At 47.9% G+C, this 12,500-nt stretch overlaps 3 protein-coding genes across 6 annotated transcripts in view; 1 reads left to right on the top strand and 2 right to left on the bottom strand.

Annotated features, from left to right (window-relative positions):
- The window catches only part of LOC126569589 (katanin p60 ATPase-containing subunit A1), a 9,062-nt gene extending 2,692 nt beyond the window's left edge, over positions 1 to 6,370 (bottom strand). For 2 of the 4 annotated variants that reach the window (XM_050226785.1, XM_050226787.1), the window contains exon 1: positions 4,605 to 5,360. In XM_050226785.1, the coding sequence (XP_050082742.1) occupies positions 4,605 to 4,717 (113 nt within the window). In that variant the 5' untranslated portion in view covers positions 4,718 to 5,360. Of the gene's footprint in view, positions 1 to 4,604; positions 5,361 to 6,146 lie in introns of those variants that run through there. The other 2 variants (XM_050226786.1, XM_050226788.1) reach the window with 2 other exon arrangements.
- Positions 6,371 to 6,592: 222 nt separating this feature from the next.
- LOC126580722 (another transcription unit protein) lies at positions 6,593 to 8,874 on the bottom strand. Its single transcript, XM_050243946.1, has 3 exons — positions 8,783 to 8,874; positions 8,622 to 8,718; positions 6,593 to 8,557 (listed from the first exon to the last, which is right to left on the bottom strand). The coding sequence occupies exons 1-3, from the start codon at positions 8,811 to 8,813 to the stop codon at positions 6,676 to 6,678; spliced, it is 2,010 nt and encodes a 669-aa protein (XP_050099903.1). The 5' UTR covers positions 8,814 to 8,874; the 3' UTR covers positions 6,593 to 6,675.
- Positions 8,875 to 9,265: 391 nt separating this feature from the next.
- The window catches only part of LOC126573361 (tetratricopeptide repeat protein 37), a 4,529-nt gene continuing 1,294 nt past the window's right edge, over positions 9,266 to 12,500 (top strand). Inside the window, exons 1-5 of the mRNA XM_050233423.1 lie at positions 9,266 to 9,386; positions 9,482 to 9,660; positions 9,728 to 11,443; positions 11,512 to 11,696; positions 11,772 to 12,500. The exon at positions 11,772 to 12,500 is cut by the window's right edge and continues 546 nt beyond it. Of these exons, the coding sequence (XP_050089380.1) occupies positions 9,571 to 9,660; positions 9,728 to 11,443; positions 11,512 to 11,696; positions 11,772 to 12,500 (2,720 nt within the window). The 5' untranslated portion in view covers positions 9,266 to 9,386; positions 9,482 to 9,570. The remainder of the gene's footprint in view (positions 9,387 to 9,481; positions 9,661 to 9,727; positions 11,444 to 11,511; positions 11,697 to 11,771) is intronic.

Below are 12,500 nucleotides of genomic sequence, written 5' to 3'. Positions count from 1 at the left end.
GTGTGGCGTACAGAATTTTAACAAAAATCTAGGTTAGTAGACTGATGGTACGTTAGAAATGTTGTAAAAATGCAGAAAAGAGTGTCCCCTGCCTTTCATAGGGTGTTCATAATCAAGGATGTACTACGCATATGCATATCAGACGAGTGTTGTATTTGCATTTAATATGTGCTGCTACCTTCATCAATCCAACGAATTATGTTCGCTTCCTTCACTTGACCCACTTGAACACTCACACATGGCATTGTATGGTCTGCAGGTGTTCTTGAACCTACAGCATGGGCGCCGCATGTGACAAAGGGCATCTGATAAATGACCCCCGCAGTTCAAAAACCCTGGGCCAAGATAGTTGTCCTTCCCAATCAAGCCAGGCCCGTGTACAATTGAAATACTAGGTCACACATATCACTCTCGAACTAGACTGTCCTTTGTCCATTCCCGTTATTAAAGTATTCCAGATCGCCGTCGAGAACTTTTCGATTATGATCGGGACTTTTTTCTGTCAATTTCGTCACTATACGTGAGTTGTAGTTCTTGAAATTCACTCAACTATCAAAAGAACCACAGTACAGAGTGGTACGTTGAACGTGACTACAGTGCAGTCTAGCAGCGACAGGAAATTCCCTCCCTTCCGGCGCGATAGTGTTATGACCTCCAGCAGTAACCGGAAGTTGGAAAGTGTTTCTTCGCGCCACATACCTGTGTCATGGTACTGCGGTTTGCATGTCACGGTTATTATGAGCTCTCTCCCTCACTGAGCGGTCACTGTGCCAGGCAGGAAGGTAAGGGTCTGTAATTATCGTTCTCCAGCCCCATCTTCCGAGCGGCACCGTAACGAAATTCTTCCCAAAAACGAACCACCATCCAAAAACGATGTCAAGGTAATGTCGTACGAAGAAATATTTTACTCGGTGGTTGGTAGTCTACCAAAAGATGTCCTTGTGGCACGCACCGTTCCTCAGAAAATGTGAATCTCGTTATTTGCTACGTGTTGCAAGTAGTTTATTTAAATTAAGAACGATTGATGTTTTATCGCTGAACAATTTCTAGTTGAATGAAAATGACAATCATTTTTGGCCATAAAGGTCCATCTCACCATCATCTTGATAGTAAAACACGTATAAGCGTCATCTGCACCCTCAAAAAGAACGCTCACTCTTCCTCACTGAACGATTCTGATGAATCGTAACGTCGGGTGCACATCGAAATCGTATCGCAATGTCGTGCTATTACAACCCTCGAGCCATGCCCGGTGACAATTTCCGATTGCACAAAAAGCGATTTGTATCAATTACCGATCCCTGTCTGAGCTGCTGCTGATGATTGGAGTCTTAGGCAAAGCGGTCCTGTGCACGATAGAATGGACGGCAGACTGATTGCAATCGAACAGAATATCTGTTGCAGTTTGTGTACATTTTTCCATTTTCCAATCTTCATCAAATCAACGATAACTCGTGGCATTTTTATTGTGTCGTAGTAGTGGTGTATGCTAGGTCAACGACCTGGTTAGCAGCTACATCCTTCATGAAGCCTTCCTTCGAGGAGGGTGGAAAGTTGAATTTTCAAGTCTCCCCACTGTAGCACTCGTTCGAGTGTTCACTCCTGTTGATCAATTATGTACGGAGGCCTACACGCTCGCGGCGCAATGTGGCATATGTTCGTGGCATAACACACTTGTGCCCTCGGTTACCGCGAACCCAACTAGGACAATGACTTCCGACCGGAAATCACGGAACTGGCGCGGAAGACAAATTTCTTTTGCTTCACTTTCAGCGTCCGAGCGGGGAACGAGAGAAGACGAAATTTACAGCTTTTGGGAAATCGTTCGTCTGGATGGACGTTAGACAAAAACCCGTTCCTCCGGGGGAATTGGTGAGGCTACGTTTCGTTAGATATCCTTTGGAGAATTAATGTTTATGACCACAGTGCTCGTTGAACAGGAGAAGCCGTAGTGGAAAATGAGGACACAAGTTGAGGCATTCTGCAAGGGCTTCACATACACCAGATGACCAACGGAGTAACTGTACTGCGAATATTACGAATAACAAATATGTTTTCTTTACTTACTACTTATCATGATCGTCATTCTTCCCAAAAGGCCGATCACCTGATTGCTGAACGGTCAAAGTTGAGGCGAGCATCAAAAGACATCCTCTAGCCTTTATCTTCCCCAGTAATCTCATCAATCATGTGCCCTGCTGAACCCAACTGTAAGAAAGAATCTACGAAAATAGTCCTCCCCATTGATCTTCTACATTTGTTTGAGCAAAAGTACAAAATCTGGCAAGAGCTGGCCTGGCTGGTCTTTTAAACGAACTGGGTTCATCAAACCCTTGGGCTTTGGAGTTTCCGTTTCTATTATCCTTCTCGCTCTAGCTCTTGTCCAGTTCTAAGATACCTTTCGAACGGTGGCCAGTATGCTTGGTCAGCGTGTTAGGAGGTTATTTACTTTCAACCGGCACGACACGCACACCAGCCATCACCATTCAGGTCCCAGGACCGTGAGGACCTGCTTGCAATCGCTATGGTCAATCCGATTGCAGGGCTCACCTGAGAGTGCTGACGTGCCGGGTTATGTACCAAATTCCTACACACATCGACACACCACCTTCGTTAGCATAGTAACGATTAACGCGGACGGCGTTAGCGGGCTCGCGGTCAAACCGGAGAGTTCAATTACTACTTTATCGATTCCGAGTGTGTTACACAAGTTTATGCAGATGGTTTTAGAGGTTTTTGCTCGAACTGAAGGTCTTTCAAGATGATTTTTGAAAAGCTAGAATGAATGAGAAATGGTCCTTTTGACTGCTTACCATTCGTGCAGATTCCATAGCGAATGATACGGTGTATGCCGGATCGATTCGATGCTGTGTATCGGGACGGCCACTTCATATTCCACATGCACGTCGGACCGTTCCAGGGCCGGATGGGAGTTGGAAACGGTACGAGACATTTTGTAGGTGCTAGCGTTAGTGGAGGGATTGTGGAGGTTTGTGGTGCCGGTACCGCCCGGTCCCTGGCCACCGATCGGACCGACCGAACGGTAGACGGGCGGATTATTACCGGTAGCGCTGGGCTGGGCGTACTCGTACGACGGCAGATGATGGTAACCGTGGTGGTATTCGCTCATTGTGCCAGGGCCACTGCTATTACGGTGTCCTCCACCTACACTACCACCACCGCCAGCGTACTGTACCAGCATCCGACGCGTCCGGTCCGGCGTAGGCCAATTCACCGACAAGCACAACAACCGTAGTGCTAAACACTAAGGCCATTCACTAATGATAACGATGATCTCAACAGCGAACGCTCCCCGGTCTGTCACTAGGCGCCCTCTGATATTTCACGAATTCACAAAAATCGAGCAACGATTAGGCCACAGTAAGCCCTAGAGCTCATACAAAATCAATCACCGAGAGGCCACTGAACGCTGGACATTCGCTGGCGGACGTACACCGTAACTGACTGCGACCGTTCCCTAACTCGATCAAACACCAACTGACAGAGTTGGATGGACTTGCTTTGACCGCAGACCAGTGGCCAACACCATTCGACTGACCATTCGTCCTGGGAGGACCACGAGCCATTGGACCTCTTCGGCGCACGCGAGGTAGACGACATTATTTACCTCCATGTTGAAGCGATAGACTAGGGAAGGAGTCATAGTGGATCGAGTAAATAACTGGGGACAACAAAAGGACCACCGAGGGCTGAGGGGATTCCCCTCCTTTTTTTTTTTCTTTTGCCCCAGTCTGACCAGTGGTACAAGTGAGAAAGAGGTCTTAGGCGCAAGACTAGAATGGCGGCTATGGTGCCACAAACACCCTAAGACCTAATGAGTTTCACCGACTATGTGCGTGCGTGTTTGCGTCCTGCTACCAATGGAGACTCTGGCCAATCTGACCATCTGAGACTCAGTTGGACCCTTGGGGTACATGGAAGCGTTCAAAGTGTTTTTCAGGGAAGCTTTTGCTTTTCTTGTTGCGTGAAGTCTACGAATTCTCCGAAGTGGTGCGTGCGCTGTTCAAACACGCTCCGTTTCTTGGTAGGTCCAATTGCGGACACTTTGTATAAAGTCGGCACCATCTAAGAGCTATCGATTACTGACGCTTGGGTTTTTCTTTTGCGGTGGGTTAGAAGGATACGTCCCACTATAATCTAGAATGTAGAACGCAAGTTCACGTGGCAGTCGCTCTCTTTACTTGCAAGATTGCGGGGAATTAATGTGATTATTGCTAATAATGAGTGGCTCGCGATTGCAATACCAGAACTTGGTCAAGTTTTCGCTCACCCTTTAGAGCTATGGGCCGAAATGAAAGGGGTCACAGAAGTAGGTATACAGAGCACAAACAAACTGTGTCACTTTGGGATTTTTACTTTTCTAATAAACACATTAACGAATGTTTTTTTGCCTTAAAACTGGGTTTGAATCAACGTACGAGAAAAAAAGGTTTCTGTAACCGTGTTAATGATGGGTCCAAGCATCGTGATAGGAAAAGCTTCTTATTAATTTAAGAGAAATTTCCATTTATTATCAGAGTTGTTCACTTCCAAAGTTCAATTATTCAGCAATATTTGTGTTGCTATTCTCAGGAGATACTCACGATTCCACGATGGACAGAAAAGAAACTGTTGAATCCAGAGTCCGGAGGGTGGTGTTCCGTCTTACCACCATCTTCTCATGCGTGATTCGCCGGTACGTTTCGTCACGCCTCATCCTATTCGAAGGACGTTTCCTTTGATACCCCAACACTATCACGAACACCACCAACACCCTCTAGCCAATATTTTGCATCGATATCTAGCTTCGAACGCAAACGATAGCTCGGAAATATCTCCTCTTAATCCCGAGGATCCGAACTACTTAGGAGAATCTACGAATAATATTATCTTCTAAACCACTTTGGCAATATTTTAAGACACATTTACACTACCAGCCTTATTTTGTTGGGTACTAAATGCTTCGGTTGTGAAGCTATCACATCGAAAAAGCGATACGATTTGGGCCTAACACGTAGCAAGGAGAGCGTTCAAATCATAAAGGCGGATTCAGCGCACAGCATCCCGCGCGGGTGTGACTTCACATCAATTGGCCTGAAGGAGACTGCACCTTGACCACTCGGTATACGGAACAATAAACAACAATTTACTACGCGAAACTGCAAACCAGATTAGATGACCTTCTAGCAGTGCTCCAAATCACACACACTCACAGTCACCATTCTTATCACGTCCCATTAAAGCAAATTTAATATTCAAGGTGCTGTTCAAAAATTCGCCTCCATTAGATGAGCGCAACTCTTTTATGATAACGCCTTTTTTGCGTTCTCTTTTGAGAGAAAATGAAACAAGTAGAATAGATTTGCGCTATAATAGATTAATGTTGCCGGAAGATCAACACGCAGTTTTTGCACAACACAGCCCGAATAGATAGACAGACAGCCGGACTCGACACGGGCCACCAGAAGCACATTGACACTGTGCAAGTGCAAGGACATGCGCAGATTCCTGGCACCATACATGAACCGTCTGGCTAAATTGACGGCCGGTCCTTTGTGGTGACTTTTCGATAGAAATGCGACCTCCGAGTACATGCACTAGGATGCACTCGTACGCCCGAACCAAACACAAACTAGTGCTGTAGGAGTGACCGGAAGACACTATGCGAATGAACCGTTTGGACCATGTGTTTATGTCCACCCATCAGGTGAGTTGAACGAACGCTTTCGATCGCTTATGGCCAGAGGAGTCAATGAACTTCAAGAAACATTCGCTTGGTGTCATGTTCTGGTAAATGATTAAAATCTTGTATGATTTTCATTATTGGAGTCTTTAGTTTGCCTGATTTTCAACAAACTCGTGCAATAAAGAGCATAGCAAAGGGTAATCAATCATATCGTGGTGGTAGCAATACCAGGGTAAGGCCATCAACCAGCACTATCATAAAACTCATCGCAACGATTGTTGTCTCTAACGAAATACATGCTTGACCTACTTCCGTGAAGTTTATTAACCTGTCCCAATTTGGGCGACATTGAAATCAAGGTAGGTTAGTGAATGACTACGCACCATCATTATTTCTTTTTATTGGAATTACCTGTCTGGATTTTTGTAGCAAAGTTTGCATTTCAGCACGGTATACTTACATCCTGGTACGGCGGAACAGCACGCGGTCCGATGCCAGGTTCTCGAACAGCGCTGGCAGTGATGGTATCGATGAGAATAACATTTCTTCTCCGGGAATAAGTAACACTTTACTAACTAGTTCAACAAGCGTATAGAAGCGGCTCTAATTTTTAACATAACAAAATAGAAATCACTACATGCTCTACATTTCTATTGCTTCACTGCTCCAGTGTCTGATACAGCGGCGCTTCCTCGTGCAGGTCAGAGAATCAACTGAATCCCAAGAGCGTGAAGGCACTCCTCCAGCCGGTAGCGTGGAGAATGTTTATCGCTCATCAACAGATTACTATGGCGATAAACCACGCGCTGTACCACGCGCTTTGCTTCCGGTGCGAGTCAAATGATTCCAGAAATATCTTCAATGGAAGCAGGTTGGATGAAATCCGAAACTAATTTTAGATTGTAATAGAAATTAAGGAATTTATTCTTATTAAATTCTTATCATGGAACACAGAATGTACAACCACTATGCTGATGCATGCTGCTCTACTACTCGTCACTATCGTCACCGGATTGATCGTTTCCACCGCCGCTCTTTCCACTTCCAGATCCTTCACCACCGGAGCCCGATCCCGAACCACCAGAACCGGAGTTCGAGCGAGATCGTGATCCTCGCGATTGCTCCGAACCGGACCCTGAGCCTGCTTCACTATCGTCCGAATCGGCCAACGACTTGAGAGCCTTCTTCTTGTCGATATTCTTTTTACGTCGTCCCATATCCAAGTCGGAACCTTCTTCGTCCGAAGAGTAGATGGCCGTACTCTGCTTGCCGCCCTTCGGTTTGTCACCCTTGAACTTGTTCTTGATGGCCGCAATCGAGATACCACCCTCGTCTTCCGAACCTTCATCATGATGGTAAGCGTTGCTGGCCCCTGCTCCAGAATCACGGCTTCGCTTCGGTTTGGCCGAGGCCGGCTTAGCACGCATCGCCATGCGGAGTTTCTCTTCTTCCTTCTTAAGATTCTGCTTTCGATCCGCATCCGGATCAATGCCCACCGTCGTGAGGATCTTGATGCCGGATGTCTTCTGCGAACGATCGGCCAACGAGATAAGCATCTTCTGATGGGTAAATGATTCCGTGGAGTGTGGCCGGAAGGTAAGCTTCGTGCGAAATACTGACTGTCCCTGGAGACCCGTTCCTTGGCGGATGAACAAGTGATTATGATCACCCTGCAGCGGTTGCTTATACACGTCGAATATCTCGGAGCCCAGATGCAGACTCATGCTCCCGTCGGACCACTTCACGAACCGTGCATTAGTTTCGCGCTGTGCGTTGCCCTTGTTGTCTATGTTGTTCCTCCAGCGGATCGTGTTCTCCACCTTCAGCTTTAAACGCTGACGACCTTCTTCGTCGAGCGTTTCCTCTTCGTCAATTTCATCCTCATACGTTTCGGCATCGAAAGGCCGCGTCTCGACGGACAAGAAGTTGGGTAGCTTGACGAAATGTATGTCACGTCCTAGATCCGTCACGATACGGGGGATTTCCACGTCGATTCGCGTCTCCGGAATCGGTTCCTGCTCCGGCTCTGGTTCCTTCGGTTCTTCCCAGCGTGCCAATCGATCCTTATTGCCGCCTTCTTCATCCGATGAGCGGCGATAACTGTCTCGGCTACGGCTACGACTCCTGCTTCTCGAACGATCTCGCGACCGTTCTTTGTCCTGTTCTTGCTTACGCTGCTCATCCTCCAGATCATCTAGCTCATCACGCTCACGGCCACCGCCACCAGAACCAGCATCCTCATCTGAGCTAATATCGTCAGCATTACCGAACAGTGCGTCGGCTGTAACGTCGCTAGGCTTTGCCGATTGATTCACGCTTTCCTCCTCGGAATCCGTATCGATCAGCTTGCTCTTTTTCTTCTGTTCCTTCTGGTTGGGCGTTTCTGAATCCGAATCACTGCTCAATACGGCCCGTTTACGTTTGTCACTCGCGGGTGACTGTACCGAACCCGACCGACTACGTGCCGTCCCAGAGCGAACGGAACGAGAACGCGATCGGGATTTCCTGTTCGATCCCGGTGAGCCGGAAGCAGCAGAACCGCTTCTAGATCGGTTTGCGGGTGTTCCACTAAGCGAACGATTGTTCTGAGGAGTACCGCTACGAGAGCGACCGCTCCCGGAACCGGAACGAGAACGCGACCGTGATCCGGACCCGGATCGCTGCGACCCTGCCCTTGATCCAGATCTACTGCGTGAACGACTCGAGTGCTTCTGTTGGTTGTTTGGTGTTGGCGATCGACTGCCAGAGCGGGAACGCGATGATCCGGAAGCGCGTGATCCCGACCGTGAACGCTGTGAACCGGCCGACCCCGAGCGGCTTCGATTGTTTGCCGGTGTTCCAGACCGGGAGCGTCGGTTAGGAGAATTCGAGCTGTATCACGAGTAGGATGAGGATCAAAAACCAACTTTCCTGCATATGTCGTTAAACGACTTACCGCGAATCATGGTGCTCCAACGAAAACCCCGGAGTTGGCGCTATTTGTGGCGTTCCGCTGCGACTACGGCTACCGCGACTCGAGCCCGAGTCGGACCCTGGCAAAAGCAAATGGAATGATGCTTTAAATATTGCTTTAACCAAGGATTATTCGTTACATACCCGAACCATCTGATTCCGTTTCTCGTCCCATCGATTAGCCGGAAAATCCTTTTCTAAAACGCGTCCTTTTTCCACACTACCCAAAGTTTATTATTTAAACAGGTGAAGTACAGGATAGCACTTTGCTCGCCGCCATTTGGATTTTTCCTAGCCTTCAGTGGCTGTCAAATAAATGTTTACCAAATCGACAGAAAGCGTTTGGTGATACGAAGGAAATCCAGAAACTTTCAATGATTTTATCAGGTATAGCATCCGGATCCGTGGAGCTGTTAGCCGGAGATCCGTGGGGCACCGTTTCCAACGAGCATCATCCGCCGGTAGCGCCCAAATCATCATTGCTGTCTGGCCCGTTTGGAAGGGATTGGAAAACTTGAAAAACTTGAACCTTCGAAACGGATTTCTTACTCCTCGAAGCGAAAACAGCATCTCCGATTGCAACCGAAACAATCTTTCAGAAGGTTCAGCATGTGTCAGAATTTCTCATTCATTTTTCTAATATTCGCCAGGGATTTTGTTCGGGATGACTTCAACTGTTTAGGTAATACACTTTGGTGTGTTTACAAAATTCCCGGTAACCCGAAAGTACTTGGATACTTTTTTTTAGGTTTGACTACTTTTTCAGGAAAGAATATCAATTAAACTATTGTTTCTTTCCGCCAAAGATCCTTTCTTTTTTTAACACATAATCCTTTCTTGTAGCATCTGATTTTGTGCCTAGTCGCGCTGCAACTACTGTCGCTTGGATTTGCCGGATTTTGTCTTCTTCCGATCACGTTTCGGCAATAGAAATGTCCTCAAAAGAAGCAAAAGCCTCGTTGAAGGATGCCCGGGAAGCGATAAAAAACAAGAAATTCTCGGAGGCCATCAAACTGTGCAACGTAAGTGCGGATCCTGACCGCGCCGATTCGTTAGCATCACCCACTTTTGATCGCATTTACTCCGCAGAAAGTGCTGAAGGAGCAAAATGATAACTATATGGCCCTATTGCTGCTTGGTGCGGCATACCAGGATAGCGATAAAAAGGAAGCAGCCAGCTATCTGAAACGAGCGGTGGCCTGCACCGACGAACCGGTCGTGGCACTGCAGGGATTGTCGAACTGCGCGGATGATTCAGAGCTGCCCGGGGTGTGCGAGAAACTGCTTTCCCTAGTGCCGGACAAGTATGCCGATCTGCATGGCAAGTTGTACGGGGTAGCCTCAAGAGGCGGTGCGCTCGGGCCAACGCTACGTGTTTTCGAAAAAGAGCTCGATCAGACAGATGCAAATCGGCAGCAGTCCGCGTATGAGCTACTGGCAAAAATAGTGGCCCAAAACGCAGACCTGGAGCAAACGGAAGCCAGTTTGGTGACTCGCGTGCTGGAAAGGGAAATCAATAACAACCAGGATATCTACCAGCATGACAAATTTCGTCGCTTTCTGAAGCTACTACACGAAGAAAAGCGGTACGATCGCATTGCATCAATTTCGGCCGCAATGCACGAACGGTTCTCTAACGATATGTACCCACTGGAATGGATCTGCAAGCTTTACACCGAAAAGATCGTTCCAAAGGAACGTCTTGCGGAACTGTTACCTCTCCCCATCGAGGTTTACGTCGATCGTGCACTAGCGATCGCTCCAGATTCTGCACTAGTACTACTCACCAAGGGAAAGATCCTCTTTGCAGCTGGCCAAATTGCTGAAGCAGAAGCTGTGTTGAAGCGCGCGAATGATCAGAAACCACTGTGGGTCCCGTGTATGGAACTTTTGGCAGAGATCTACTTCCGTCAGAAGGCCTACGGTTTGGCGGAAGCATTGTACCGTAACATGAATATGGTCAACTTGAACTATGCCATCGCGCTCGTCAACGACGGAACCCTTGAGAAGCTGCGGGAGGCGGATAAATGTTTTACCAAACTCCAGGACGCCTCAAGCAAGGACCTATCAGAGGATTTACTGTTCTATTGGTGTAAAGCCAAGCTACTCCTATCGGATAGAAGCGCTGCTGACAAAAACCTAGCAGCCTTAAAAACTATCAACGGAATCAAGAGCGATAAAATTGATTATCTGAGCGCCCTACGAGCGAAAGCCGATGGTAACAATGAGGAAGCCGTCCGATTATTGGCCGCACACGAGACTAGCAGCTGTTGTCAATTAGAACTATCGACGATCCTCGCCAGTATGAGTGGACGGGAAGAGGAAAGCTTCTACGCGGCACTAAGAGCGACTAAACTGGATCCCAACAACGCCGAATGCTTTTACCGATTAGGGAAGCTGTATCTGCAACGAGGCGATAAGTTGCGGGCTCGAAAATGTCTTGAGAAAAGCGTTCGACTTAATCCAGCCGCACGGAATGCCGTAATTCTACTCAGTGAACTTTATCGTCGCGAGGCCGAGTGGGACGCTAATGCGACCCTTCTCAGCAGCTCTGGAACCGGGGCAGCGTGGGCTCAGTTGCTGTTGGGTTTGCATCATCTCGATCGACAGGAGTACGACGAAGCGATTGGCGCCTTTCGCACAGTGCTGCGATTCGAGGTGGACAATTCGACTGCCTGGGAAGGCTTAGCGGATGCTTACCTTGGTCGAGGATCGTACACTTCTGCGATGAAGGTGTACGGTAAGATTACCGAACGAGATCCGAACAATCCTTACCCTTTGCTACAGCTGGCCAACATCAAGAACGTAAGCAGCCCAGTGATGCGTATCCTGGATACGATTACTAACCGCCGCTCTCCTTTTCCTTCTATCAGTCGTTGAAGTTGAACAAGGAAGGATTGGCATTGTTTGAGCAGCTCCTAGCGAGACATGAAAACTACTTTCCAGCCATCAAGGGAATTGCTGATTCGCATCTAGGGCTGTGTTTCTATCGCCGTAGTCAAAGAATGCTCGGAAGAAGTCGTGATCATGCCCAATCATGTGTTGATTATTTAACAAAGTAAGTTCCTCTCCGTGGTGCAACCGGAAGTCACTCGTTATTGATCGCTTTTAATTTTTATTCCGGCTGTTAAAGGGCCATCAAAATGAAACCCAATTTTGTGTGCTTGTGGCATCAGCTGGCGAAGGTGTTGGATACGATCGCATGCTTTCCAAAGATTTACTCGCATCTTCAGCTAGAAGGTGGATTGGCTGGACTGAGCGACAACCAGCAACGGCCAACATTGCGACGCGGAAAACTCGCCGAGTTAGCCAGTCGCTGCTATGCTCGGTTAGTTAAACTGGATCCGGGAAATGATACGCTTTGGTACGAGTTGGCCTCCAATTATTACCGGCGTGCCGTTGCATTGAATGAAGCTGAAATGCCAAAGACAGAGGACGACGATCGGCGGAAGAGGCTACTCAGCACTGCTTACGAAATGGGGAAGCATTCGATCGTCTTGAATTCGGCGCGATGGCAAAACTGGAACCTTCTCGGTGTAATTTGCACTACGGAGGAGATCAATGATCGGGCATTGGCACAACATTGCTTCATACAGGCAGTTGAGACAGAACGGAAGGTTTGCGCTCCTGCATGGTCGAACTTGGGCGTCCTGTACCTTAGCAACGGTGATTTGGGGATGGCCAACAAAGCATTTAGCCGTGCACAACAGTGCGATCCAACGTTCCAGAATGCCTGGATCGGGCAAGCAATCATAGCCGAATGTGCTGGCCATCCAGATGAAGCCATGGATCTGTTCCGGCACTGTACACAACTCGGTTACCATCCGGAATCATCGCTCGGCTATGCTCACTGGGTGTGTAT

Source organism: Anopheles aquasalis, chromosome 2 (assembly GCF_943734665.1).
Source record: "Anopheles aquasalis chromosome 2, idAnoAquaMG_Q_19, whole genome shotgun sequence".
NCBI classification, from domain to species: domain Eukaryota; kingdom Metazoa; phylum Arthropoda; class Insecta; order Diptera; family Culicidae; genus Anopheles; species Anopheles aquasalis.
This window is presented reverse-complemented; position numbering and strand designations above follow the sequence as displayed.